At 48.3% G+C, this 25,291-nt stretch overlaps 1 protein-coding gene across 1 annotated transcript in view; it reads right to left on the bottom strand.

Moving 5' to 3' along the window:
- ACYP2 (acylphosphatase 2) overlaps window positions 1-4,871 on the bottom strand; it is a 136,833-nt gene extending 131,962 nt beyond the window's left edge. The window contains exon 1 of the mRNA XM_065401860.1: window positions 4,802-4,871. Within this exon, the coding sequence (XP_065257932.1) occupies window positions 4,802-4,871 (70 nt within the window). The remainder of the gene's footprint in view (window positions 1-4,801) is intronic.
- Between the last annotated feature and the right edge of the window lie 20,420 nt (window positions 4,872-25,291).

Consider the following 25,291-nt stretch of genomic DNA (forward strand, 5'->3'; position numbering starts at 1 on the left):
CAAAGGACCCCCCTCTGTTTTAGGTTCAAAGTATAGCAAACAAAGATAAACACTCTAGTAAAAGGTACATTTACAAGTTGAGAAAACAAAGTAAATCTAAGACGCCTTGCCTGGCTTTTACTTACAATTTTGAAAATAAGAGAGACTTGTTTAGAAAGATGGGGAGAACCTGGATTGATGTCTGGTCCCTCTCAGTCCCAAGAGCGAACAACCCCTTCAAACAAAGAGCACACACAAAAAACTTCCCCCCCCCCCCCAAGATTTGAAAGTATCTTGTCCCCTTATTGGCCCTTTGGGTCAGGTGTCAGCCAGGTTACCCGAGCTTCTTAACCCTTTACAGGTAAAAGGATTTTGGAGTCTCTGGCCAGGAGGGATTTTAGTACTGTACACAGGAGAGCTGTTACCCTTCCCTTTATAGTTATGACAGGGTGGCTCGGGAGTCTTTAAGGTGATGGAGTCTTGAGTCCGTGAGCTCAGAGAAGACCCCGGTAACCTCGAAAGGGAGGTCTTGGATCATGGCCTGCATCTCTTGGGACAACCCAAAGGACTGCTGCAGCTCATGGCCACTGCAGATGTGACCACCCTGGCCGCTGAGTCAGTAGCGTCCCAGGCCATTTGGAGGACCCCTCCCCACCCCGGCGACTGATGTGCCTTCGTCCAGCAGCGCAGCAAACTCCTGGGCATGATCTTGGGGAAGGGCCTCTTCGAATTTATTCAGGAAATCCCACAGATTGAAATTATAGCGTCCCAGCAGGGCCTGGTGATTAGAGACCGTGAATTGTAGGCTAGCCGTTGAATAAACTTTTCTGCCAAACAAATCAAGTCTTTTGGCCTCTTTGTTCTTCAGTGTGCTGCTAACTTGACCCTGTCTGTGCCTTTCGTTCACTGCAGACACGACCAGTGATGCTGCAGGGGGATGTGTATAGAGATATTCAAACCCCCTTGCAGGGACATAGTATTTCTTTTCCATCTTCTTAGAGGTTGCAGAATAGAAGAGGGGGTTTGCCACAGTGACTTGGCAATTTTAAGGACCCCCCAGTTGGAGGGGAAATGCGACCCGAGCAGGGGAGGTGGCCGAAATGACGCCAAAGAGGTCAGCAGCTTCCTCCGCCTTCTCCTCAGCCTGGAGCTTTAAGTTTTCACCCACCCATTAAGGAGGGCCTGGTGCTCCTTGAAGTCATCCGGGGGACTGCTGGAGTGAAAAGGCCCGGCCATCGCCTCATGAGGGGGCGATGACAAGGACTGTCCCACTTGAGGAAGAGCATGTTCCCCCTCCTTATCTGGGGAAGGCTCCTTTGGTGCCGGGGTCCGGTGCACTGGTGCTGCATCTGGCTCAGTACCATGCTCTGACTGCGGTGCCAGCAGTGCCATGGCTGGCTTATCCGAGGCAGCCAGGGAGGGCTGGGAATATGTGATCGGCATCACCGGCACTCCCCATGGATTCCAGTACGGCCACTGGGTAGGCCACTGTCCCTGTTGTGATGGCCCTGTGGTCGGTGCTGCAATGGTCTCCCACATTGAGGATAATTCCCTTGTCGGGGTGAAGGCTAAATTCTTGGTCCAACCCGGACCACTGTCCCTCCGGCGACCAGGATGGAGCCGTCGAGGCCTGGGTTTGCCTGCTGACTTTGGACGGCGACTTGCGAGGCGAAGGCAAATAGTGACATCTGCTGGAGGAGCAGTACCAGGGCTACCGGGACCAGCGCCGTGATTCTGAGCGGCCCCTCCAGGATGGTGATCAACGTCTAGGAGACGGGGCCTAGGCGACCTGTGGCTGGAAGTTTGCCGGTACTTGCGGTACGGGGAACAGCATCGCGGCTCTGGCATCCTGCAGCTAGTAGGCGGGGAATGCGTCAGGGACCTGGGTCATCTAGCTGGAGAGTTAGGATACGGTGCCAGTGTCCGAGGTCGCGGAGATGAGGATGTGCGCCTGTGGTCCGGTGATCAGGGGTGCTCCGCCCTCCCGTGAGGCTGCACTCCAATAGGCTTCCCCTTCGGTGCCGGAGTCATAGCCAAGACAGTCACCTGGTGTGGTGTCTGTGGAGCCGGCTGGCTTTGCTCTTTGGCCACCTGGACCACTTCGGGCCCTGACGGCCCTGGCAGAGGCCAGCGACCTTTGCCGCTTCTCGGGGTCGGGGGTGGATCCCTGGCCGGGCTTGGGGGGTCTGAAGTCAGCGGTACCCTTGTGAAACCCCACAGTGGGCGTATGGCCTAACAAAGGTCCTTTGCCCACAGCCCCCTTGTCCTTCGGTGCCGAGGGGCTCCTCTTCTTCTGGGGGTTCTTCAGCACCGGCGAGGGGGAATAGTGCCAGGTGGAACCCGGTGCCGGCAGTGCGCTTCGCTCCGAAGCCTCGCTCCTTTTGTGTACGAGGGTGAAAGTTCTTACAAATGCGACACTTGTCCTTTCTATGGGTTTCCCCTAAACACTTCAGGCAGCTGTTGTGGGGGTCACTGATCGGCATCGGCCTGCTGCATGACGCACATGGTTTGGAGCCAGGTGAGTGGTGCATGCCCCGCTCGGGGACAAAGTCCCAGAGGGACTCTAGGTACTCTAACTTAACACTATAAAGACTAACCAACTACTATTAACTATGTACAGACTAGGTAGAACAAAGGACTATGAAGAACCGCTAACACTCTTGCTAAAGGCAAGACAAGGCACTCTAACCAACAGTCATGGGCAGTAAGAAGGAACTGAGAGGGTGTAGGGTCGGTGACGCCTAATATACCAACGCATAAATGTGGCACTCAAGGGGGCGCCACAGCCGAAAACTACGGATACCGCTAAGGCAAAAGTCTCTGACAACTGTGCACATGGGCAGGTACACACCTGGAATGGAATCGACATGAGTACACTCTTGAAGAACTGAAACTTCCATCCTAGGTTTATCTGCTTCAAGATATCAACCTCTTATCTAACTTTCACATACACTGAATGAAAATAAAAATAATTTAGACTACACTTGACCATTATAGTATTTTAAGTACATTTTGTACTTATTTCCATACTCCATTTATTACATCCTTATTTCTGAGAATAAGCTAGGTCTGCCCCACAGAACTATATCATGGGCTTCCTGAAATCACTTCAAAGCAGTGCGCTTCTAATTATCAATTTTTAACATCTTTAAACTTTTCTGTTTATTATGCCAGTTCACCTAATTACTAATGCTGTGGACCTCTTTTAGTATAAAGCCTCCCCCCTCCCCGAACAACTTTACTCCATTGGTGGAGCTACAATTTGCAAAAGGTGCTTCGATCAATAGGAGGCTTACAATGTGCATCACTACACATGAAATTTCACTGCCTCCAAGTTCATCGTAAAGAGGTACTATTATTGCACATCTCTGGGAAAGCTTCTGTTCTTCACACACAATCCAGCCTCCTAGTTCAGCAGTGTACGGCTGTGAAACTCAAGCACTCATATTTTAAAGTTATAGCTCGGAGAGAGTTCGAAGCTTTTATAGAATCATAGAACTGGAAGGGACCTCGAGAGGTCATCTAGTCCAGTCCCCTACACTCACAGCAGGACTAAGTATTATCTAGACCACTGGTTCTCAAACTTTTGTACTGGTGACCCCTTTCACATAGCAAGCCTCCGAGTGCGACCCCCCCCCATAAATTAAAAACACTTTTTTATAGATTTAATACCATTATAAATGTTGGAGGCAAAGCAGGATTTGGGGTGGAGGCTGACAGCTCACGACCCCTCACGTAATAACCTCATGACCCCCTGAGAGGTCCCGACCCCCAGTTTGAGAACCCCTGATCTAGACCATTCCTGACAGGTGTTTGTTTAAGCTGCTCTTAAAAATCTCCAATGAATGGAGATTCCACAACCTCCCTATGCAATTTATTCCAGTGCTTAACCATCCTGACAACTAGGAAGTTTTTCCTAATGTCCAACCTAAATCTCTCTTGCTGCAATTTAAGCCCATTGCTTTTGTCCTATCCTCAGAGATTAAGAAAACAAATTTTCTCCCTCCTCCTTGTAACAACCTTTTACCCACTTGAAAACTGTTATCATGTCCCCTCTCAGTCTTCTCTTCTCCAGACTAAACAAACCCAATTTTTTCAATCTTCCCTCATAGATCATGTTTTCTAGACCTTTAATCATTTTTGTTGCTCTTCTCTGGCCTTTCTCCAATTTGTCCACATCTTTCCTGAAATGTGGCACCCAGAACTGGACACGATACTCCAGTGGAGACCTAATCAGTGCAGAGTAGAGTGGAAGAATTACTTCTCATGGCTTGCTTACAACACTCCTGCTAATACATCCCAGAATGATGTTCGCTTTTTTCGCAAGAGTGTTACACTCTTGACTCATATTTAGCTTGTGGTCCACTATGACCCCCAGATCCCTTTCGGCAGTACTCCTTCCTAGGCAGTCACTTCCCATTTATGCAACCCTCTGGAAAAATTATATGGATGGGAGGGGCAAGATTACTGCCTAGAAGCATCAAACGATAATGCACATTTGACGGGCACTAACAAGACCTCTACAAGCCCTTTATTTTACACATTGACCGTAGTCAGACCTCAGACGCATGCTGAACTTTAACACGTTTGCCCAGCTGAGGCCACTCCTGCAAGTCATAAGGAAAAGACTAGGGGCCTCTCTCTCATGGAGGAGGGCGGCGAGAGTGGAGTCCCCTACCCAGCCCCTGTTCCCCGGGCGCGGGGCTCGCTGCTGCAGGGGCCAGAGGCCGCAGCCAGCTACGCGCATTCGCGCAGGGAACGAACTTGCAGCTCCGCGCATGCGCACCCAGCCGCGTCATGCACCCGGTCAGCCCACACTTACCCTGCACCCGGCCAAACACTTCATAGTCCACCGACTTGAGGATGCCGGAGGCCTTGGCGAGGGTGGACATGGTGGGGTGCAGGCGCGGGACCCGGCCTGCTCGGATCCGCCGCGAGAGTGCCCGGGACCTGCGGAGCCGGGCGCGCCGCGCTAGCCCCCTGGGCTCGTTTGGAGGGGCCCGGACGGCAGCGCGCGGGGCTCAAGTTTCTTGGAAAAGCAGCCGCCTGCCAGGCTGAGCCTGTGTCCGGCCCGAAGCGCCCTGCCCAGACCCCGTGAGAACGTGTCTCGCGGCACCTGTCGCACAGCGCCGCGCCCCGACACTGACCAAGTACTGCGGCACAGCCCGCACCGAGACCCTCCCAGAGAGGGCGGCTCAACCGCTCACCGGGGTGGGGGAGGCACCTAACTCCTGAGACCGCGCAAGCAGGGGAGAGATCTCCCAATATTGAGCCCTCCCCCAAACCAGCCTGAGGGACTCTCCCCCGACCGCTGAACCCAGAGATAGCCCCCTAATGAGGGGGAGAGGCCCCTATAAGGACCTCCAGGAGTGGGAGAGACCCACTGACCCTCCCAAGAAGTCCCCTCCCCCAACACGACGTAGTGTTAACCCGCACCCCCACTGAAGAACTCGCCCCCACCTGCAAAAAGTGAGGAGTGTCAGGGCACCCCCTGTGTGAGGGGATCTGGACTAGGGCCTGTATAGGAGAGTCTCTCCCTTCCCTGGCCTCTCCAGGAAGCAAGGGAGCTTGGGGCAAAGACCCCTTCTAAGTTCTCCAATGAATAAGGAGACTTGGGGCAGCCTCTTCAATTGTTCCTCATTGGGTGGACCACACCTTTATAGAGTCTCATGGATCACCTTCCTAATCATGCAGGACATGTCCTTTTCCATTTGTGATTAGGTAACGTGTCAATTGCTAACATTGAAAATAACTTTAGGAAGGTATTTAAGGTACAGTAGAACCTTAGAGAGAGTTATGAACACCAGAGTTACTAACTGACTGTAGGGCTGTCAAGCGATTAAAAAAATAATCACGATTAATTGTGCTGTGAAACAACAATAGAATACCATTTATTTTAAATATTTTTGGATGTTTACTACATTTTCAAATATATTAATTTCAGTTGCAACGCAATACAAAGTGTACAGTGTTCACTTTATTACAAATACTTGCACTGTAAAAAACAAAAACAAATTTTTTTCAGTTCACCTCATACAAGTACTGTAGTGCAATCTCTTTATAATGAAAGTTGAACTTACAAATGTAGAATTATGTACAAAAAAAAACTTCATTCAAAAATAAAACAATGTAAAACTTTAGAGACTACAAGTCCACTCAGTCCTACTTCTTAGTCAACCATTACTCAGACAAACAAGGTTGGTTAAAATTTGCAGGAGATAATGCTGCCTGCTTCTTGTTTACAATGTCACCTAAAAGTGAGAACAGGCGTTCGCATGGCACTGTTGTAGCTGACGTTGCAAGATATTTACGTGCCAGATGCTCTAAAGATTCATATGTCCTTTCATGCTTCAACCACTATTCCAGAGGACATGCTTCCATGCTGATGATGGGTTCTGCTTGATAACGATCCAAAGCAGTGGGGACTAACGCATATTCAATTTCATCATCTGAGTCAGATGCCACTAGCAGAAGGTTGATTTTCTTTTTTGGTGGTTTGGGTTCTGTAGTTTCCGCATCAGAGCGTTGCTCTTTTAAGACTTCTAAAAGCATGCTCCACACCTTGTCCCTCTCAGATTTTGGACGGCACTTCAGATTCTTAAACCTAGGGTTTAGTGCTGTAGCTATTTTTAGAAATCTTACATTAGTACCTTCTTTGCGTTTTGTCAAATCTGCTGTGAAAGTGTTCTTAAAACGAACATGTGCTGGGTCATCATCCGAGACTGCTATAACATGAAATATGTGCAGAATGCGGGTAAAACAGAGCAGGAGACATACAGTTCTCCCCCCAAGGAGTACAGTCACAAATGTAATTGACACATTACTTTTTTAACGGGCATCATCAGCATGGAAGCATGTCCTCTGGAATGGTGGCCGAAGCATGGAAGGGGCATATGAATGTTTAACATATCTCACATGTAAATACCTTGCAATGCCGGCTACAAAAGTGCCATGCGAACGCCTGTTCTCACTTTTAGGTGACATTGTAAGTAAGAAGCAGACAGCAGTATCTCCCGTCAATGTAAACGAACTTGTTTGTCTTAGTGATTGGCAGAATAAGAAGTAGCACTGAGTGGACTTGTAGGCTCTAAAGTTTTACACAGTTTTGTTTTTGAGTGTAGTTATGTAACCAAAAAAAATCTGCATTTGTAAGTTACACTTTCACAATAACAATTCAGAACTTGTATGAGATTAATTGAAAAATACTATTTCTTTTGTTTATCATTTTTACAGTGCATATATTTGTAATAAAAAATAATAAGATAAAGTGAGCCCTGTGCACTTTGTAGTCTGTGTTGTAATTGAAATCAATATTGAAAATGTAGAAAAACATCCAAAAATATTTAATAAATTTCAATTGGTATTCTATTGTTATAAGTGTGATTAATCGTGATTAATTTTTTTTAGTTAATCGCGTGAGTTAACTGCAATTAATTGACAGCCCTACTGACCAGTCAACTACATGCCTCATTTGGAACCGGAAGTATGCAATCAGGCAGCAGCAGAGACCAAAAAAAGAAAGAGGCAAATACAGTACCGTACAGTACTGTGTTAAATGTACACTACTAAAAAAAAAAAAAAAATTTAAATTTGACAAGATAAGGAAACTTTCTGTGCTTGTTTCATTTAAATTAAGATGGTTAAAAGCAGCATTTTTCTTCTGCATAGTAAAGTTTCAAAGCTGTATTAGTCAATGTTCAGTTGTAAACTTTTGAAAGAACAACCATAACATTTTGTTCAGAATTACGAACATTTCAAAGTTACGAACAACCTCCATTCCCAAGGTGTTCATAATTCTGAAATTCTACTGTATTTATATATCTGTAATGCAATTTGTATGCAGTGTTGATGTAGTTGTGTCGGTCCCAGGATATTAGAGAGACAAGGTGAGTGTGGTAATATCTTTTATTGGACCAACTTCTGACAGTGAGTGAGACAAACTTTTGAGCTTACACAGAAAGTTTGTCTCATTCACCAACATAAGTTAGTACAATAACAGATGTTACCTCACCCACCTTGTCTCTTTAATGCAGTTTATCAGGTAGAAACAAGAGCTAGCACCTTATGAATAGCCATCTCTCTACAGAACCCCAGAGATCCACAGGCCGCAGTATTGTTGCATCTCTACGAAGTAGTAGTAGATGTCAGGGCCTTGTTGTGGGAGGAGAAATCAGTGATGTGCTGTCTAGGCATATTCTTAGTGCAACTTCCTTATTTTACATTATTTACAGCAGCCCTTGAACACAGTTAGTCACAAACTGCTTGCATACACTCCCCTCTTTCATGGAGCTCAGTTCAAACACGACCAGCTGGTTTCTCTCCCTCAAGAAGTGACTATTTAGAACAGTGGTGGGCAACCTGCAGCCCGCGGGCCACATGCGGCCCATCAGGATAATCTGATTGCAGGCCACGAGACATTTTTCTGACGTTGACCATCCGCAGGCACGTTCCTCCGCAGCTCCCAGTGGCCGCGGTTCGCCGTTCCCACAGCTCCTATTGGCCGGGAATGGTGAACCGCAGCTACTGGGAGCTGCAGGGGACCGTGCCTGCGGATGGTCAACATCAGCGAAAGGTCTCGTGGCCCGCAATCATATACCCTGATGGGGGCCAATGAGGCCGGGGTTTGCCACAGGGCATTTGAAATTTTCGCCACCTCTTCATGGAGAGGCAAGGCCACCCTGCCCTGTGCCAAGGAGGACAGCACGTTAAACAGGAAGTCCGAGGGCTCCTCCATCTCCTCTGCTTTGAGGCTTGATGCCACCCTTTTTAAGAGTTCTTGGTGGGCCCTAAAGTCCTCCTGCGGGACGGAGGGAGGAGGGGCCATAATCACCTCATCCAGGGAGGGTGAGGAGGCCGGCACGGTACTTTGGGTGTCCACCGGCACTAGAGGGTCCACCACCTGGTCGGTCTCCGGGCACGGTGCCGAGGATGTACGTCCCACCGACTCCTTCCTCGGAGGTCTGGAGAGGGAGGCCGATGGTCCTTCTGAGGTTCCGGCCACCGAGCGCGCCCCCACCAGGGGCTGTGTTTGGGGCCACGGTGCCCACTGGTACCATTGGGCCAGCCACAGGGTCATTTGCCACTGCACCTGCTGTGACACAGGCAGAACTGACTGTTTGGCCTGGCTGGCCTGACCAATCGATGGACGACTACGAAGGGAGGCCGGGCTGACATACGACCTGCCACTATCTCTGGACTGGGAGGAGTGGCAGCGCCGGGAGCGATGCCGACTATGGGACAGCGATCGCGATGTGAAGGACCGGTACCGTCGGTTACAGCTGCTCCACGTTCGGCTCCAGCGGGCAGCCCTACGACGGCGATCGACGCCCGGAGCTGCAGAGGCGGTGCCGTGGCGGGGTCCTGGAGTGGGACGCTGAACAGGAATGACGTCGACGTTTGTGCTGTGACCAGCTGCGATAGCCCCTCTGAAACGAGGACCTTTGGTGATGTCTGCCTCGGTCCTGTCGGTGTTCGCTCCTCGAGGCGGAGTGGTGCCGAGAGTCTTGGTCAGACGGAACCCAACCAGACAGCCTGGTGGGCGTTGAGGGCAATCCACGTAGACTTTGCCCTGAACGGTCGCTGGGTGGCGAACGGTGTCGGGAACATTCCCTCAACTGAGACCAGTACCGAGCCGGGGGCGACTGCGGAGATCCCAGCAGCGGCTTGCCTGTGGAGTGCAGGGCCGACATCGGCGGTGCTCCTGGTACCGGCATGGACATAACATCCCGGGCCGCCTGCAGGGCCTCCAGTGTGGAGGGCATCCGGACATCCGGGGAGGCCTGCTCCAAATGGGCCGGGCTACTCCACTCGACTTGAGTCAGAGGCCTAGAGGCCGGTGGGGATCGAAGACTGCCCAACGTGGGTCTAGCCTCTTTCCTGGGTTTACTCTGGTGCCACGGCAAAGAAGACCTCTTCCTAGCCTTCTTAGTGTGCCCCATGGACTGGGAGCAGTGCCGACTAGTCAGTGGCGTTGGAGGGTCACCATGCACCGACACCGCGGTGCCCGGTGCCAACTCGGAGCAGCGCGCCGGAGCCGGGGTCAGCACTGACTCCATCAGGATAGCCCAGAGCCTAATGTCCCTTTCTCTCTTGGTCCGAGGCTTAAACAACTTGCAAATCTTGCAGCGATTGCTGAGATGGTTTTCCCCCAAACAGCATAGACAGTTTGCGTGCGGATCACTCAGTGGCATAGGTCGCCTACAAGTGTTGCATGACTTAAAACCTGGGACACGGGGCATGCCCTGGCCCAGGCGCTCTAGCTAAACTAAACTAACTAAACAACTAGCTACAGGTACCATACACTGAACGAACAAGAAGTTTCGGGGACGAGCTACAGCAAAGCTGGAGTAGAGCAGTTCCGAAGCACCTTCACTGGCGGCAAGAAGGAACTGAGGATGGGGGGAGCGCGCAGCGCCCCTTATACCGCACCATGGAGGCGCCACTCCAGGGGTTGCTGGGGCATTCCCCTATGGGTACTGCTACGGGAAAAACTTCCAGCTCCAGTGCACGTGGTGAGCACGCACACCTATTGTGGAATACACATGAACAATCATTCGAAGCAGAATAAAACACATTTAAAGAGTTGTATTTCATATTTGAAACCTTTCCATTTACAAATTTCAGATCTCTTGCTAATGCAAAGGTAGCACCATTTTGTTTTGAGAACCAAAGATTCTGCAGTCATGTAAAAGGAGAACCCGATATAGCACAGTTCGAAAATCTCTTTGTCATTTGCTGCCCTCTACCAGCAATTCAGTGCAAGCCAGGATAGAGATAGTTTTAGAACAACAGTTTACTGTATGGATACATTAAATAGAAGCTGAAGTGCTGTGTCCCAGGCTTTGGTACCAAATCACCCCCTGAGAAAAGTTAGACCTCAGAGTCCAAGAACCCTGGTGCCAGCTGTGACAGTCTTGTTTTTTTCAGGGATGGATCTTGATGCCTGTGTAAAGTTTTCTTGGTAACCTGACTCAATAAGGCCGCCTTCTCCTTCTCTTTTGACTAGTTCTTCCCCTGAACCAGCATCTATTCCATTCATGCATTGTTCCTAAGATCCTCCTGATTCATGGAGACTTTGTGGACTACTGTCCTCCTACCTACTGCTATCACCTTGGCTTCCTCACTACTATCGTCTCTATCTGAGGGGAGTCAGTAATAGAGGAGAATGTGTGTGAACTGGCTGATTAGCTGGAAACACATACTCCATTCTCATCTTCTCCAGATTCAAAGTCTTTTAGGCTGATGGCTTTGATTCTGATTTGCTGGGAACACCAGAGCAAGCATTATGTTGAAGTCAAAGATCCTATTAGAAAGCAGAAAGCCTTCAACTAGATAAATGTTCAATGAAGTGGGAGGTATTTTCCAGGTGGGAAGCTCGAAAGGGAGTAGATGGTCATTCTTCGCTTTTATCTAGAATTATCTCCTACACTTTGGTCAAAATGTGTTTGACTTCTATTAAGGTCCATTGGCCTTATCAGCTTTCCACCATGCAACGCATGGATTGACACTCTTCACTTAGTCTACTGTAGGAAGTTTATGAAAAGTGTGTTCCGTGTGTTTCCTCTGGTGCCTGAACATCTCCACCATGAGATGTTAATGTTGTTCTCACAAAAATTTACAGCCCCTCTCTTCAAACCATTGTTAGGTCATTCTCTGAATCATCTGTCTTATGAAGACAGCATTTCTTATAGCAATAACTTTAGGCAATTTGGAGGGTGTTTTGAAATGACTACTTTTTTTTTTTTTTTGCCTGATTTGTTACTCTTTCGGCAAGCAAGTACCAAGGAACAGCTGCCAGGGTATCACTCTCCTGGTACACCCCCTATGTGTCTGATTTATGGAGAACTTAAAGCAGCCTAAGACCAACTTCCGTTTGAGAGAGCAGATTACCCTATACTAATTTTACAGCTCTGAAGTATCTTAGCATAAGTGAAATTTACAAATCACTTGGTCATGCCCATTTATCCAGGCCATGCCCCTTTTGGTGCACATCAAAGGCAATTGTGTTCCTCCTGTGGTAACTGTTTTGAGCTACCTTTACCTTAGGGCCTTACTACACTAAGGGTATGTCTACACTTACCGGGGATCAACGCTGCGACAATCGATCCACCGGGGGTCAATTTAGCGGGTCTAGTGAAGACCTGCTAAATCAACCGCAGATCGCTCTCCCGTCGACTCCGGTATTCCACCGAAACGAGAAGCGTAAGGTAAGTTGATGGGAGAGTTTCTCCCATTGACCCAGTGCAGTGTAGACACCTCAATAAGTCAACCTAAGCCACATGAATAACGTAGCTGGAGTTGCATAACTTAGGTCGATTTAACCCCGTAGTGTAGACCTGCCCTTAGTCTTTTTGCACTATTTGTCTAGCACGGGGGAAGCACTACTATAGAGAAAGCTCAGGTGTTTTTACTATTGTCACCTATTCCTGCTCCGAGCAACACAGCTATGGACTTCTCTTAGCTCTCACTCCAAGTGCAGGACAGAATCTCACCCATTATCTATTAATTTAATCTTATTGTCCTGGAAGATAATTTTTTGGGGAATTTTAATACCATCATTGAAAACTTAATGGCTACATTCTTGTTTTTCTCAAGAAAATGTTGCAATTGATACGTAACCCAGTTAAACACTGTCAAGATAAAAATTATACATTTATACACAAAAATAATCTTTTACCTGTGTGACTGTCACCTTAGATGATTAAAGAGGAATTTTTAAAAATGTAATTTGCTTTTCACCATTATGTTGTTGGTCTATTTCCTGCACCTCACACAGCAAAGATGTTGAAACATTGGATTCTGCCCTCTCTGTCACTCATGTATCGCAAGCCAAGGCTTCTAGCATGAAAAAGTGTACCAGTGGCATAGATCTCCTCCTGTCACAATGCTGATTCCAACCATTCCCTTTCTCTGTTTCACTCCTTTTTCTTTGAATCCACTCCATCAGACTCTTCTCAGCTTTCTCTCTCCATGTTGCTGTCATTTACTACCACCCTCAATTCTGTCCCCTCCTAATTATTCTTTAATTTGAACACCTTACTACCTTTCTTCCTCTCTTCTCAGTCCCCCACCCTCAACCTCATTGATTTCAGTTTCACACTGATTCCTATCAGACACATTAACCTCCAACTTGTCACCATTACTTTGCCTTTCAACATGCAACCTTGGATTTATTCTCCCACCCACAATCACAGCCACTTCCTTGCATTCATCTTTATTCAACATTGCTTCTTCACAGACCTTTCCATCACTGAATTTCTGCTGTCTCATATCTTTCACTCCATATTGCTCCTCAGCTCTCCTACCATGACCTCTAAACCAGGGGTTCTCAAACTGGGGGTTGTGACCCCTCAGGGGGTCGCAAGCTGTCATCCTCCACCCCAAACCCCACTTCACCTCCAGCATTTATAATAGTGTTCAATATAAAAAAAAGTGTTTTTAATTTATAAGGTGGGTCTTACTCAGAGACTTGCTGTGTGAAAGGGGTCACCAATACGAAAGTTTGAGAACTACTGCTCTAAACTATCACTATTCCTGACTTCTCTTCCTTTGACTGACCTCTCCTCCCTTCCCTCTCCACCTTTGACTATACCTTTTCCTTAATTCTTAATACCTATGCTTCTCTATTCCATCACACTATGTGCCCAAAACATAAGCCCCAGTCCGCACCTCATTGAAGTCAATGTGTATGTTCCCATTGACTACCAGAGGCTCTGGATCGGGCCCTTATTGCTTCCACTTCTGCTCCTCCTGTGTTGCTAAACACTTGTAGAGGGAAACCACAGACTTGGCACCTAACTCCCATTGAAGGCACTTTTGAAAATTTTACCCCAAATCTCAAGGAAATATTTTCATTTAAACATTTCTTTTAAAATATCATGAAAACATTAATATAAGCTTTTGTAAAATCTCATAGTAACATATCTTAAATTCTGGCTCGAAACTTCTTGACAGGACCTCTTTAAAATTCATGCCACCTTTTCTCGGTAACCTGGCCTTCATTAATAACAGGAAGTGTGAAGTCAGACTGGTAATTGAGGAAGGACAAGGGCAGGGAGAGATATGAATAGAGAGAGAGACGAGATTAGCAAAGATGGCCCTTCAAATGAAAACAGTACATTATGTCTGTGGGTAATTAGCAAGACAGCAATGTATTACCTAAGGACTTATCTACACTTAAAACACTGCAGCGCTTCAGTGAAGACGCTACTTACACTGACGGGAGGGGTTCTCCCATTGGCATGGGAAGGTAATCCACCTCCCGAGAGGCAGTAGCTAAGTTGACAGGAGAATTCTCCCATTGACCAAGCACTGTCTACGCTGGGGGTTAGGTCAATTTAACAACATCGCTCAGATGTGTGGATTTTTCACACTCCTGGGTGACGCAGTTATACCGACCTAATTTCTTAGATCAGGCCTAAGTAGCTTTGGAGGAGGAGATGGATGTGGCACTGTGCCCCCACATTCTTCATAGAGATATGGTTATGACATAACTAAGATGTATTTTATGCAAGATCATGTGAGAGATCATTGGAAAGGTAATGATTTACTGAATATGATGATCCTATTTATATGCATGTATCATTTTTGTATCTGAAGTTAGGAATATTGTCTATGCATCTATTACAAATGTGTTTACACCTGGGGAACCCCACTAGACAGAATGCAATCAGTCTGGATGGCCGATTAGGAAGGGCCATTAGGGAAAACAATAGGTCTTTGAAGATGCTAATCTCCCACCTGGAAGTCTTTCTGGGGATGCTACAAACAGCCTCTGAGTTATGGCTGCAGGGTCATGTGACCAAGTCAACTGGTACTGGACTTCATGATAATACTAGTATTTTCCCACTAACTGGGAGTGGGAATCACACTGGGTGACAAAGGATTCCCACCATATGCAACAACTATTTAAGGCAGGGGAGTGACATCATCATGGTTGGTTCTTCGTTGACTCCCCGCCCAAGAAAGAGGACAGCTGGAAACACCTAAGAACTAAAATACTGAACTAGAGAAGAAGGACTGAGCCCAGGCTAGAAGGTTGTCTAGCCTGTGAATGGAATATCTGAAGTTTTAAGTTGCATGCAAGGGCAGCTTGCCTTCAAGAATCTCTGCAAGCTGCCTAAAATAACATTGAGGGTGAGAATTTGCTACTTATAACCAGTTTCTTTAGTATATTAAGCTTAGACTAGGTCTACACTACCCGCCTGAATCGGCGGGTAGAAATCGACCTCTCGGGGATCGAATTATCGCGTCTCGTCGGGACGCGACAATCGATCCCCGAATCGACGCTCTTACTCCACCAGCGGAGGTGGGAGTAAGCGCCGTCGACAGGAAGCCGCAGAGGTCGATTTTGCCACCGTCCTTACAGCGGGGTAAGTCGGCTGCGATATGTCGAATTCAGCTACGCTATTCGCGTAGCTGAATTTGCGTATCTTAAATCGACACCCCCCTGTAGTGAAGACCTGCCCTTAGATTGCCTGTTTGTTTTATTTGCTAGATAATCTGCTTTGATCTGTTTGCTATCCTTTATAATTAAGGCTATGTTTTAGTCATGGATATTTTTAGTAAAAAGTCATGGATAGGTCAGGGGCAGTAAACAAAAATTCATGGCCTATGACCTGTCCATAACTTACTATATACCCCTAACTAAAACTTGGGCAGGGGACCATGGGTGCTCTGGGGGAGTGGTTGGGGGCGCCACAGGTGCTGGGGGAAGTGGCCCAGGACCCTGCTGGTGCTGGGGGGGTGGTTCAGGCCGCAGTGCATGGCCCGGGACCTCTGCTGGTGCTGAGGAGGGGGAGGGTTGGTGGAGCTGGCAGGGGCTCCCTACTCGGCTCCACGTCCCTGCAGCTCCTCGGCGGCAGAGGGGTCAGGGGGCTCATCCGTGTGTTCCTCCCATCCCACCACAAGCGTTGGTTGCGCAGTTCCCATTGGCCAGGAACCGCAGCCTCCGCCCCGGCCTCTCTGCGGCCGAGGAGCTGCAGGGCCATGCCGGGGGCGCCCCCACCCTGAGATAAGCATCCCCATGTACCTTCCAATCCCCTGCCCCTAGCCCCCTCCCACATACCCAAACTGCTGCTGCTGGCCCAGAAGTCATGGAGGTCACGGAATCTGTGACTTCCGTGACAGATTCACAGCCTTACTCATAGTAACTTAAAATCTATCTTTTGTAGTTAATAAACTTGTTTTGGTTTGTCTAAAAGCAGTCTGTGAGGAAATCATAACTTGGGGCAGAAAGCTGTGCATCTCTCTCTCCACATTGAGCAAGGCGGTGAATTTCATGAGCTTACACTGTACAGTTCTCTGTGTAGTGCAAGACGGTGCAATTTTGGGTCTACCCTCTAGCGGGGGTGTGCAATTGAGTACTGGGCAATTCCTTTGCTGAGCCATCCCATGCAGAGCTGATCTCAGCATCTGTGTGTATAGCTGCAGCTGGGTGTGTCCCGACCTGTATGTGTGCTGGTAAAGTTCAATCTGAAACCTGAGGGAGGGCTTGGCTGGCTTGCGTCAATAATACAGTGTAAAGGGAGCCCAGGCTGGTACATCAAGCAGGCTCAGTGATAGCCCAGTTCCAAGTGGTACCCTGAAAGGGGAGGGGACCCATCACAATGGAATTGACTGCTTGTGTACAGAGGAAGAAAACTTCATTGTGGAGCCACAGTAGCAGCTCCAAGATTAAAACACAGTTCTATTCTGAAAACAGATTATCTAAAAATGGCACATTCCTAACAGATGTGATCCTCGTGTATTCAGAGTCATAGCTGATTACGGCAGTGACAAAAATAAGTTCTTTGAGGTGGCCACTTGCAGAATGTGACCCCCACAGACTGCAATTCTGCTGAGCTTTGGAAATGTCTGTGTCCATTGGCACCATGTGTATGCTCTCTCACTCTTATAGCACCAAACATTTGGAACCGTAGTTTTTTTTAGATTCATAGATTCTAGGACTGGAAGGGACCTCGAGAGGTCATCGAGTCCAGTCCCCTGCCCTCATGGCAGGACCAAATACTGTCTAGACCATCCCTGATAGACATTTATCTAACCTACTCTTAAATATCTCCAGAGATGGAGATTCCACAACCTCCCTAGGCAGTTTATTCCAGTGTTTAACAACCCTGACAGTTAGGAACTTTTTCCTAATGTCCAACCTAAACCTCCCTTGCTGCAGTTTAAGCCCATTGCTTCTTGTTTTATCCTTAGAGGCTAAGGTGAACAAGTATTCTCCCTCCTCCTTATGACACCCTTTTAGATACCTGAAAACTGTTATCATGTCCCCTCTCAGTCTTCTCTTTTCCAAACTAAACAAACCCAATTCTTTCAGCCTTCCTTCATAGGTCATGTTCTCAAGACCTTTAATCATTCTTGTTGCTCTTCTCTGGACCCTCTCCAATTTCTCCACATCTTTCTTGAAATGCGGTGCCCAGAACTGGACACAATACTCCAGATGAGGCCTAACCAGCGCAGAGTAGAGCGGAAGAATGACTTCTTGTGTCTTGCTCACAACACACCTGTTAATACATCCCAGAATCATGTTTGCTTTTTTTGCAACAGCATCACACTGTTGACTCATATTTAGCTTGTGGTCAACTATAACCCCTAGATCCCTTTCTGCCGTACTCCTTCCTAGACAGTCTCTTCCCATTCTGTATGTGTGAAACTGATTGTTCCTTCCTAAGTGGAGCACTTTGCATTTGTCTTTGTTAAACTTCATCCTGTTTACCTCAGACCATTTCTCCAATTTGTCCAGATCATTTTGAATTATGACCCTGTCCTCCAAAGCAGTTGCAATCCCTCCTAGTTTGGTATCATCTGCAAACTTAATAAGCGTACTTTCTATGCCAATATCTAAGTTGTTAATGAAGATATTGAACAGAGCCGGTCCCAAAACAGACCCCTGCGGAACCCCACTTGTTATGCCTTTCCAGCAGGATTGGGAACCATTAATAACAACTCTCTGAGTACGGTTATCCAGCCAGTTATGCACCCACCTTATAGTAGCCCCATCTAAATTGTATTTGCCTAGTTTATCGATAAGAATATCTTGCGAGACCGTATCAAATGCCTTACTAAAGTCTAGGTATACCACATCCACAGCTTCTCCCTTATTCACAAGGCTCGTTATCCTATCAAAGAAAGCTATCAGATTGGTTTGACACGATTTGTTCTTTACAAATCCATGCTGGCTATTCCCTATCACCTTACCACCTTCCAAGTGTTTGCAGATGATTTCCTTAATTACTTGCTCCATTATCTTCCCTGGCTCAGAAGTTAAACTAACTGGTCTGTAGTTTCCTGGGTTGTTTTTATTTCCCTTTTTATAGATGGGCACTATATTTGCCCTTTTCCAGTCTTCTGGAATTTCTCCCGTCTCCCATGATTTTCCAAAGATAATAGCTAGAGGCTCAGATACCTCCTCTATTAGCTCCTTGAGTATTCTAGGATGCATTTCATCAGGCCCTGGTGACTTGCAGGCATCTAATTTTTCTAAGTGGTTTTTAACTTGTTCTTTTTTTATTTTATCTGCTAAACCTACCCCCTTCCCATTAGCATTCACTAGGTTAGGCATTCCTTCAGATTTCTCGGTGAAGACCGAAACAAAGAAGTCATTAAGCATCTCTGCCATTTCCAAGTTTCCTGTTACTGTTTCTCCCTCTTCACTGAGCAATGGGCCTACCCTGTCTTTGGTCTTCCTCTTGCTTCTAATGTATTGATAAAAAATCTTCTTGTTTCCCTTTATTCCCGTAGCTAGTTTGAGCTCATTTTTTGCCTTTGCCTTTCTAATCTTGCCTCTGCATTCCTGTGTTGTTTGCCTATATTCATCCTTTGCAATCTGTCCTAGTTTCCATTTTTTATATGACTCCTTTTTATTTTTTAGATCCTGCAAGATCACGTGGTTAAGCCAAGGTGCTCTTTTGCCACATTTTCTATCTCTCCTAACCAGCGAAATAGCTTGCTTTTGGGCCCTTAATATTGTCCCTTTGAAAAACTGCCAACTCTCCTCAGTTGTTTTTCCCCTCAGTCTTGATTCCCATGGGACCTTACCTATCAGCTCTCTGAGCTTACCAAAATCCGCCTTCCTGAAATCCATTGTCTCTATTTTGCTGTTCTCCCTTCTACCCTTCATTAGAATTTCAAACTCTATGATTTCATGATCACTTTCACCCAAGCTGCCTTCTACTTTCAAATTCTCAATGAGTTCCTCCCTATTTGTTAAAATCAAGTCTAGAACAGCTTCCCCCCAGTAGCTTTTTCAACCTTCTGAAATAAAAAGTTGTCTGCAATGCAGTCCAAGAATTTGTTGGATAGTCTGTGCCCCGCTGTGTTATTTTCCCAACATATATTTGGAAATTTGAAGTCCCCCCATCACTACCAAATCTTGGGCTTTGGATGATTTTGTTAGTTGTTTAAAAAAAGCCTCATCCACCTCTTCCACCTGGTTAGGTGGCCTGTAGTAGACTCCTAGCATGACATCACCCTTGTTTTTTACCCCTTTTAGCCTAACCCAGAGACTCTCAACACTTCCGTTTCCTATGTCCATCTCCACCTCAGTCCAAGTGTGTACATTTTTAATAAATAAGGCAACACCTCCTCCCTTTTTCCCCGTCTATCCTTCCTGAGCAAGCTGTACCCATCCACACCAACATTCCAATCGTGTGTATTATCCCACCAAGTTTCAGTGATGCCAACAATGTCATAGTTGTATTTATTTATTAGCACTTCCAGTTCTTCCTGCTTATTACCCATACTTCTCGCATTTGTATATAGGCATCCAAGATACTGGTTCGATCTTGCCTCCCTGTTTTGCCCTGACCCTCCTTTCTCTCTGCCATTATAGCTCACACTTCCTCTTGTTTCCGACCCATCTCCCAGGTCTCCATGTTCCCCACTTACCTATGGGCTTTGCTCACCTGTCCCCGTCGAACCTAGTTTAAAGCCCTCCTCACTAGGTTAGCCAGTCTGTGTCCAATAGGGTCTTTCCCCTCCTTGAAAGGTGAACGCCATCTCTGCCTAGCAGTCCTTCCTCGAATAGCATCCCGTGGTCAAGGAAGCCAAAGCCCTCCTGGCGACACCATCTTCGCAGCCAGGCATTCACCTCCATGATGCATCTGTCTCTGCCCGGGCCCCTACCTTTGACAGGAAGAATCGAAGAGAATACCACCTGCGCTCCAAACTCCTTCACCCGTACTCCCAGAGCCCTGTAGTCACTCTTGATCCGCTCAGTGTCACACCGCGCAGTATCATTTGTGCCCACATGGATGAGTAGCATGGGGTAGTAGTCAGAGGGCTGGATAATCCTCGACAATGCCTCCGTAACATTTCGGATACGGGCCCCCGGCAGGCAGCATACCTCCCGAGATGAAATGTCAGGGCGACAGATGGGCGCCTCCGTCCCCCTCAGCAGAGAGTCTCCGACCACCACTACCCTACGTTTCCTATTCGCAGTGGTGGCAGCAGACCTCCCAGCCTTAGGGGTACGAGGCTTCTCCTCCTTTACTGTAGAGGGTGATTCCTTCTCTCCTGTATCAAGAAGAGCATAACGGTTACCTATTACCATGGCGGGAGGGTTCGGAGCAGGGGTGGAGCACTGCCTGCTGCCAGAAGTAACCAGCTGCCAGTGTCCACCCTGAGCCATCTCCTCCGCAACCAGTGGTGTATCAGCAGTCCTGTGTACTGGGACAGCTACCTCAGCTGTTTCCACATGGACACTGTCCAGGAATTGCTCGTGGATTCGGATGCTCCTCAACCTAGCCACCTCCTCCTGTAGCTCTCCCACCTGCTGCCTGAGAGATTCCACCAGCAGGCACCTTTCACATTGGATGGTCCCCCCAGCCTGGATATCAGTAAGTGGAAATTGCAAGTTACAGTCTCTGCAAAACCACACCAGGATCTGGGTAGAAGCATCCATGCTCAGGCGCTCTGTCTGGCGACAGGCACAGGTGGGGAGACAGAAGCAGTGCTGGCACAGGTGTTGCGGGTCTTCCTAACCATCGTAAGCCTCCCTCTGTCAAACTCCCTCTCAAACTCCCCTGTCTGCAGCCCCCTGTCTGCTGAAAGGGTTGTTTAAGCAAGAAGTTTTGAATGTAGTTGGTTTATAGGTTTTAAGGGGAATAAAGAGAAAATAGATAGAACCAGCAAGGGACCCTCACTCCCTTCCCACTCCCCTTCCAAACTCCCTTGCGAAACTCCCTGTTAGCAGCCGCGTTCGCAAAAGTTGTAAGAGGCCATGCAGTCCCCTCAATCCCTTTTGTTCCATGGGTAACTGTAGGTGTGGGATTGTTCACCCCGTTCACAGAGATTGTCTTGTGCTTTTTTTTATACCAGATTTCTTGTTTGCTTGTTATAGTTCTAGTTTTTGATAGTGTGGATAGTTTAAACAGTTCAAGTAATTTTCAGTAGTCTTTGCACACTGCACCAGAAGATGGACCCAGAGAAGAAGACCAGGTTTAATAGTGTATTTTGTGCTCTTTGGTCTTCCCAGACTCATATAAATATACTACTCCCGAGGGGATTCTGCGCCACTGTGCACATGCAGAATTAATGTCCTGCGCAGATTTTGACAGGGAAGCAAAGGGAAGCCACAAGAGTGGTCACACGCCCCTCCCCAGCAATGCAGGCATGTCATTTTGGGTGCCTGAAGCAGCTGGCAGAGAGGTAAATCACTGTGGCAGGGGTGGGGCTGGGGACACCCCAGCCGATGCTGGGTCCGACCCTCCCCACCCCATCCCCTGTCCACCCAACCCCCATGCATTGGATCCCCCCACCGAGCTTCACATCCCAGAATCCACTTCACCAGGCCCCCTGCACCTGAACCCCAACCCTGCCGAGCCTCACCCCTTGCATCTGGAGCACTCCGACCTCCAGACACCCCACTGAGTCCCACCCCTCCAACCCGGCCCTCCCCAGTCTCACCCTGGTTGGTGGCTCCTACCCTATGCCAGGCTCAGGGGCTAGTCCCAGCTGGGCTGGGGGTGGGGGAAAAGTACACTTTCCCTGCATGGAGCAGCCGGGGCTGGTCTGGGTCAGACCCACTCCCAGAAACCTCCCCCAGCTCCACACCCTGCCCCCTGCTTTCTGCCCCCATCACTCCTCAGCCACGGGGGCAGTGGTCACTGTGCAGGGAGCTGCTCCCCCATCCGGCCAACCCCTGTGCATTTGGACCCCCCCCCATACCCAGACCACTCTCTGCTGAGTCCCATGTCCTGCATCCAGACCACCACATCTTCACCCAGATCACCCTCTGCTGAGCCCCCACACTTGAACCCCTATCCTGATGAGCCTCACCACATATGCACCCAGACCCCCCCCCCCCCGCTGAGCCACCCAGACTCCCCTACCAAGCCCCATCCCCCCACACCCAGACCCCCCCACTGAGCCCCAACCACCTTCATCTGGACCCCCCTGCAGTGCCCCATTACCCCTGCACCCAGGTCAGAAAACCCCCCCCATGAGCCCCTGTGCATGCAGAGTCCCTCCACTGAGCTGCCTGCACCCAGATTGTCCCCCCCCCGAACCCTCTCACCCCACACCTGGATCCTTCCACATTAAGCCCCTACACACTTGGATCCTGCCATGCTGAGCCTGCCCGGCCGCGCCTGGCATGGGGCTACTAACCCTGATGAGTTGCTTCACCTGCTACTCCTGAGGGAATTCTGCACCAAAAAATTAAAAATTCTGTGCCAAAAAAATAACAATTCTGTTTACAGTATTTCAAAATTCTGCAAATTATGTCAATAAATAAATGTGGTGGCTCCAGCATGGCAGTGGGGAGCACAGGCTACTGGCTGCATGGAGGTGGGAGATCACCCTGCATCCCTTCTCCCCCACAGGACATGGACCTCAGGGTCGGGTGCAGCCTCACCACTGAGTCCATGTCCTGGAGTGTGGGGGGCCCTCAGGGTGATCTCTCACCTCTGTACAGCCAGTTGCCCATGCTCCCACTGCCATGCTGGAGCCTCCACATTTATTTATTGACAAATAAAATTTGCAGAATTTTGAAGAATTTTAAAATATTATGTGCAGAATTTTTATTTTTTTGGTGCAGAATTTCCTCAGGAGTATACTCGCTCTCTGATGTGCCTCCAACATTTTCCAGATCATTGTTCTGCATGGTTTCATAATCTAAGGTTTCATAAGACTCCATACAAAAACATTAAGAGTCAGATCCTTACATCTGTCCTTGGGACAGGGCCCTTTTCCCATGCACTGTTAGGAAGTAGTCTACAGCAATTTCTATTAGTATGCATGGTTGTCTAAAAATTTCCTGTCTATTCTGGAAATAAACAATGCTAACTATAACTGTGCTGGAAAATTGATATAATACAGGCTGTGTCCACACTAACAAATTTATTGGCAGGGTGAATGGTGGAGTGTATAGTACCTAGTCTATAGTGTTGTGGTAACAGTGTGAGCACTAAGTAGGGTTGATGTTCTATCACTGCATGGCCTAATTTAGAGCAAAGTTAGATGACACAATTAGGACTGGGTGAAAAATTTCCACCAAAACCATTTTTGATGGAAAATTGAGTTTTTGACTTAAAAGAAAATTTTCATGAATAGCATCTTTTTTCTGTGGAAAAAAATTGGGGTTGGTTTTTTTTGTTTTTGTTTTGTTTTGTTTTGTTTTGTCAAAATGTTCTGGCCAAAATCTTTTGGTTTTCAGCTGAAAACTTTTGGTATTTAATTTTTCAATCAAAATTTCAAAAATTTCTGCAGAAAAAAAATTGGGACCATCTGTAGACACAATAGTAAAAAATACTTGAGTTCTGTGTACACTAGCAGTTCCACCATTGCTACTGCTCGACTATAGATTAGATAGCACATTCTTCTACTCCAGGTATCCTCCCAGTAATATGCTAGGATGAATATAGCCCAGTGGTTCTCAACCCATGACCTGCTTGCGGCTCAATCAGCACACAGTTGCAGCCCATGTGACATCCTCAGGGCCGTACCAGTAGTATATAGATTGTGTGGATGCAGCCCACATAACACATAGAGAGTTGCATATGTGGCCCACAATGGTAAATAGGTTGAGAACCATTGAAAGAGCCTGTTTGGTATCTGTTATCCAACATGGTTTTTGCTAGGTTGGTTTCAGTTACCAGAATGCACAATTACTTTTTTAGACAACCATCTATACTATGAAATTGCTCTAAACCACTCTACTAACACAGCTTGCAATCAAGTTACATGTGACTGCAAAAAGTATTACAACTGTGTTTGTCTGTAACCTGTTTGAAACTGCTTCCAACATGGTTACAAACCTAGGATATCTCTGTCTGCACGTAATTTCCCCCGTTTTGTGCTTATCTCAAATCTGCAAAGTCCCTGTTTAAATGCTACATGATTTCTTGTATCTATTTCCTTTCTTCATTACCTATAGCTGTGATGCCAAAACTATGACAAATCAGCCTAATGTGTCAGACTAGGGCCGGCTCTAGGTATTTTGCCGCCCCAATCTCACCCCCCCCCCCCCGGCCTCCTCAACCCCATCTTTAGTGCTCCAAATGCACATGGAAAGCATAGGGACTAACCCTCAAACCTTGTACCCAGAAAGGGATGGGGATCTAGTAAAGAGGGTTCAGGCAGAGGAGTGGGTGTGGGGGTGCTTGGGGGCTCTACAAAGGCAGAGAAGTGGAGTGTGATGTACTCGCGGAGGAGGGTGGAGGAGGAGAGGGGGTATCAGGAGGGTTGTGGGAGAAGAGGTGCAGGGGAAGGGGGAGGTGCGGGAGGAGAGGGCTGGGGGAGGGTACAAGGGGAGAGATGCGGGTGAAGGGAGAGTACAAGGGGAAGGGGTGCGGCGAAGGAGCGATGGGGAAAGGAACAAGAGGAGGGGCTGCGAGCGGGATGGGGGGTGCAAGGGCTGAGAGGGGCAGGCGCTGACAGCTGCTTCCCCAGCCCCGTGCAGGCAGAGCCGAGAGGACAGACACTGACCCCCCAGATGCCCGAGCCGTGGGGGTCCCCTGGCGGGGCATTATCTGCTGCCCTGCTCAGAGCCGGGCTCTGCCTCTCCCTGCCCAGGGCAGGCAGCGCAGGGCTGAGGCAGCGGAGGTGCGCGGCGGGCTGGGTCCGGGGGCAGGAGGGGGTGGCAGCAGTTCCCTGGCAGCTCGGGCTGCCCAGCCACTTGCCCTGTCAGCGCGCAAGCCGGGATCTGCGCCCCCTGCCCAGCCCGGCGGTGCCCTGCACAGCCCACTCGAGCTGGGAAACGCCGCATTGCCCTGGGGAGACTCAGAGCGGCAGCGGTGGCGGCAGCAGGACCCCTTCCCCCTCCCTGCATTCCGGGCCCCACTTCCCTCCCTCCCCAGCTCCTCACACA

This window comes from Emys orbicularis, chromosome 3 (assembly GCF_028017835.1).
Source record: "Emys orbicularis isolate rEmyOrb1 chromosome 3, rEmyOrb1.hap1, whole genome shotgun sequence".
NCBI classification, from domain to species: Eukaryota; Metazoa; Chordata; order Testudines; family Emydidae; genus Emys; species Emys orbicularis.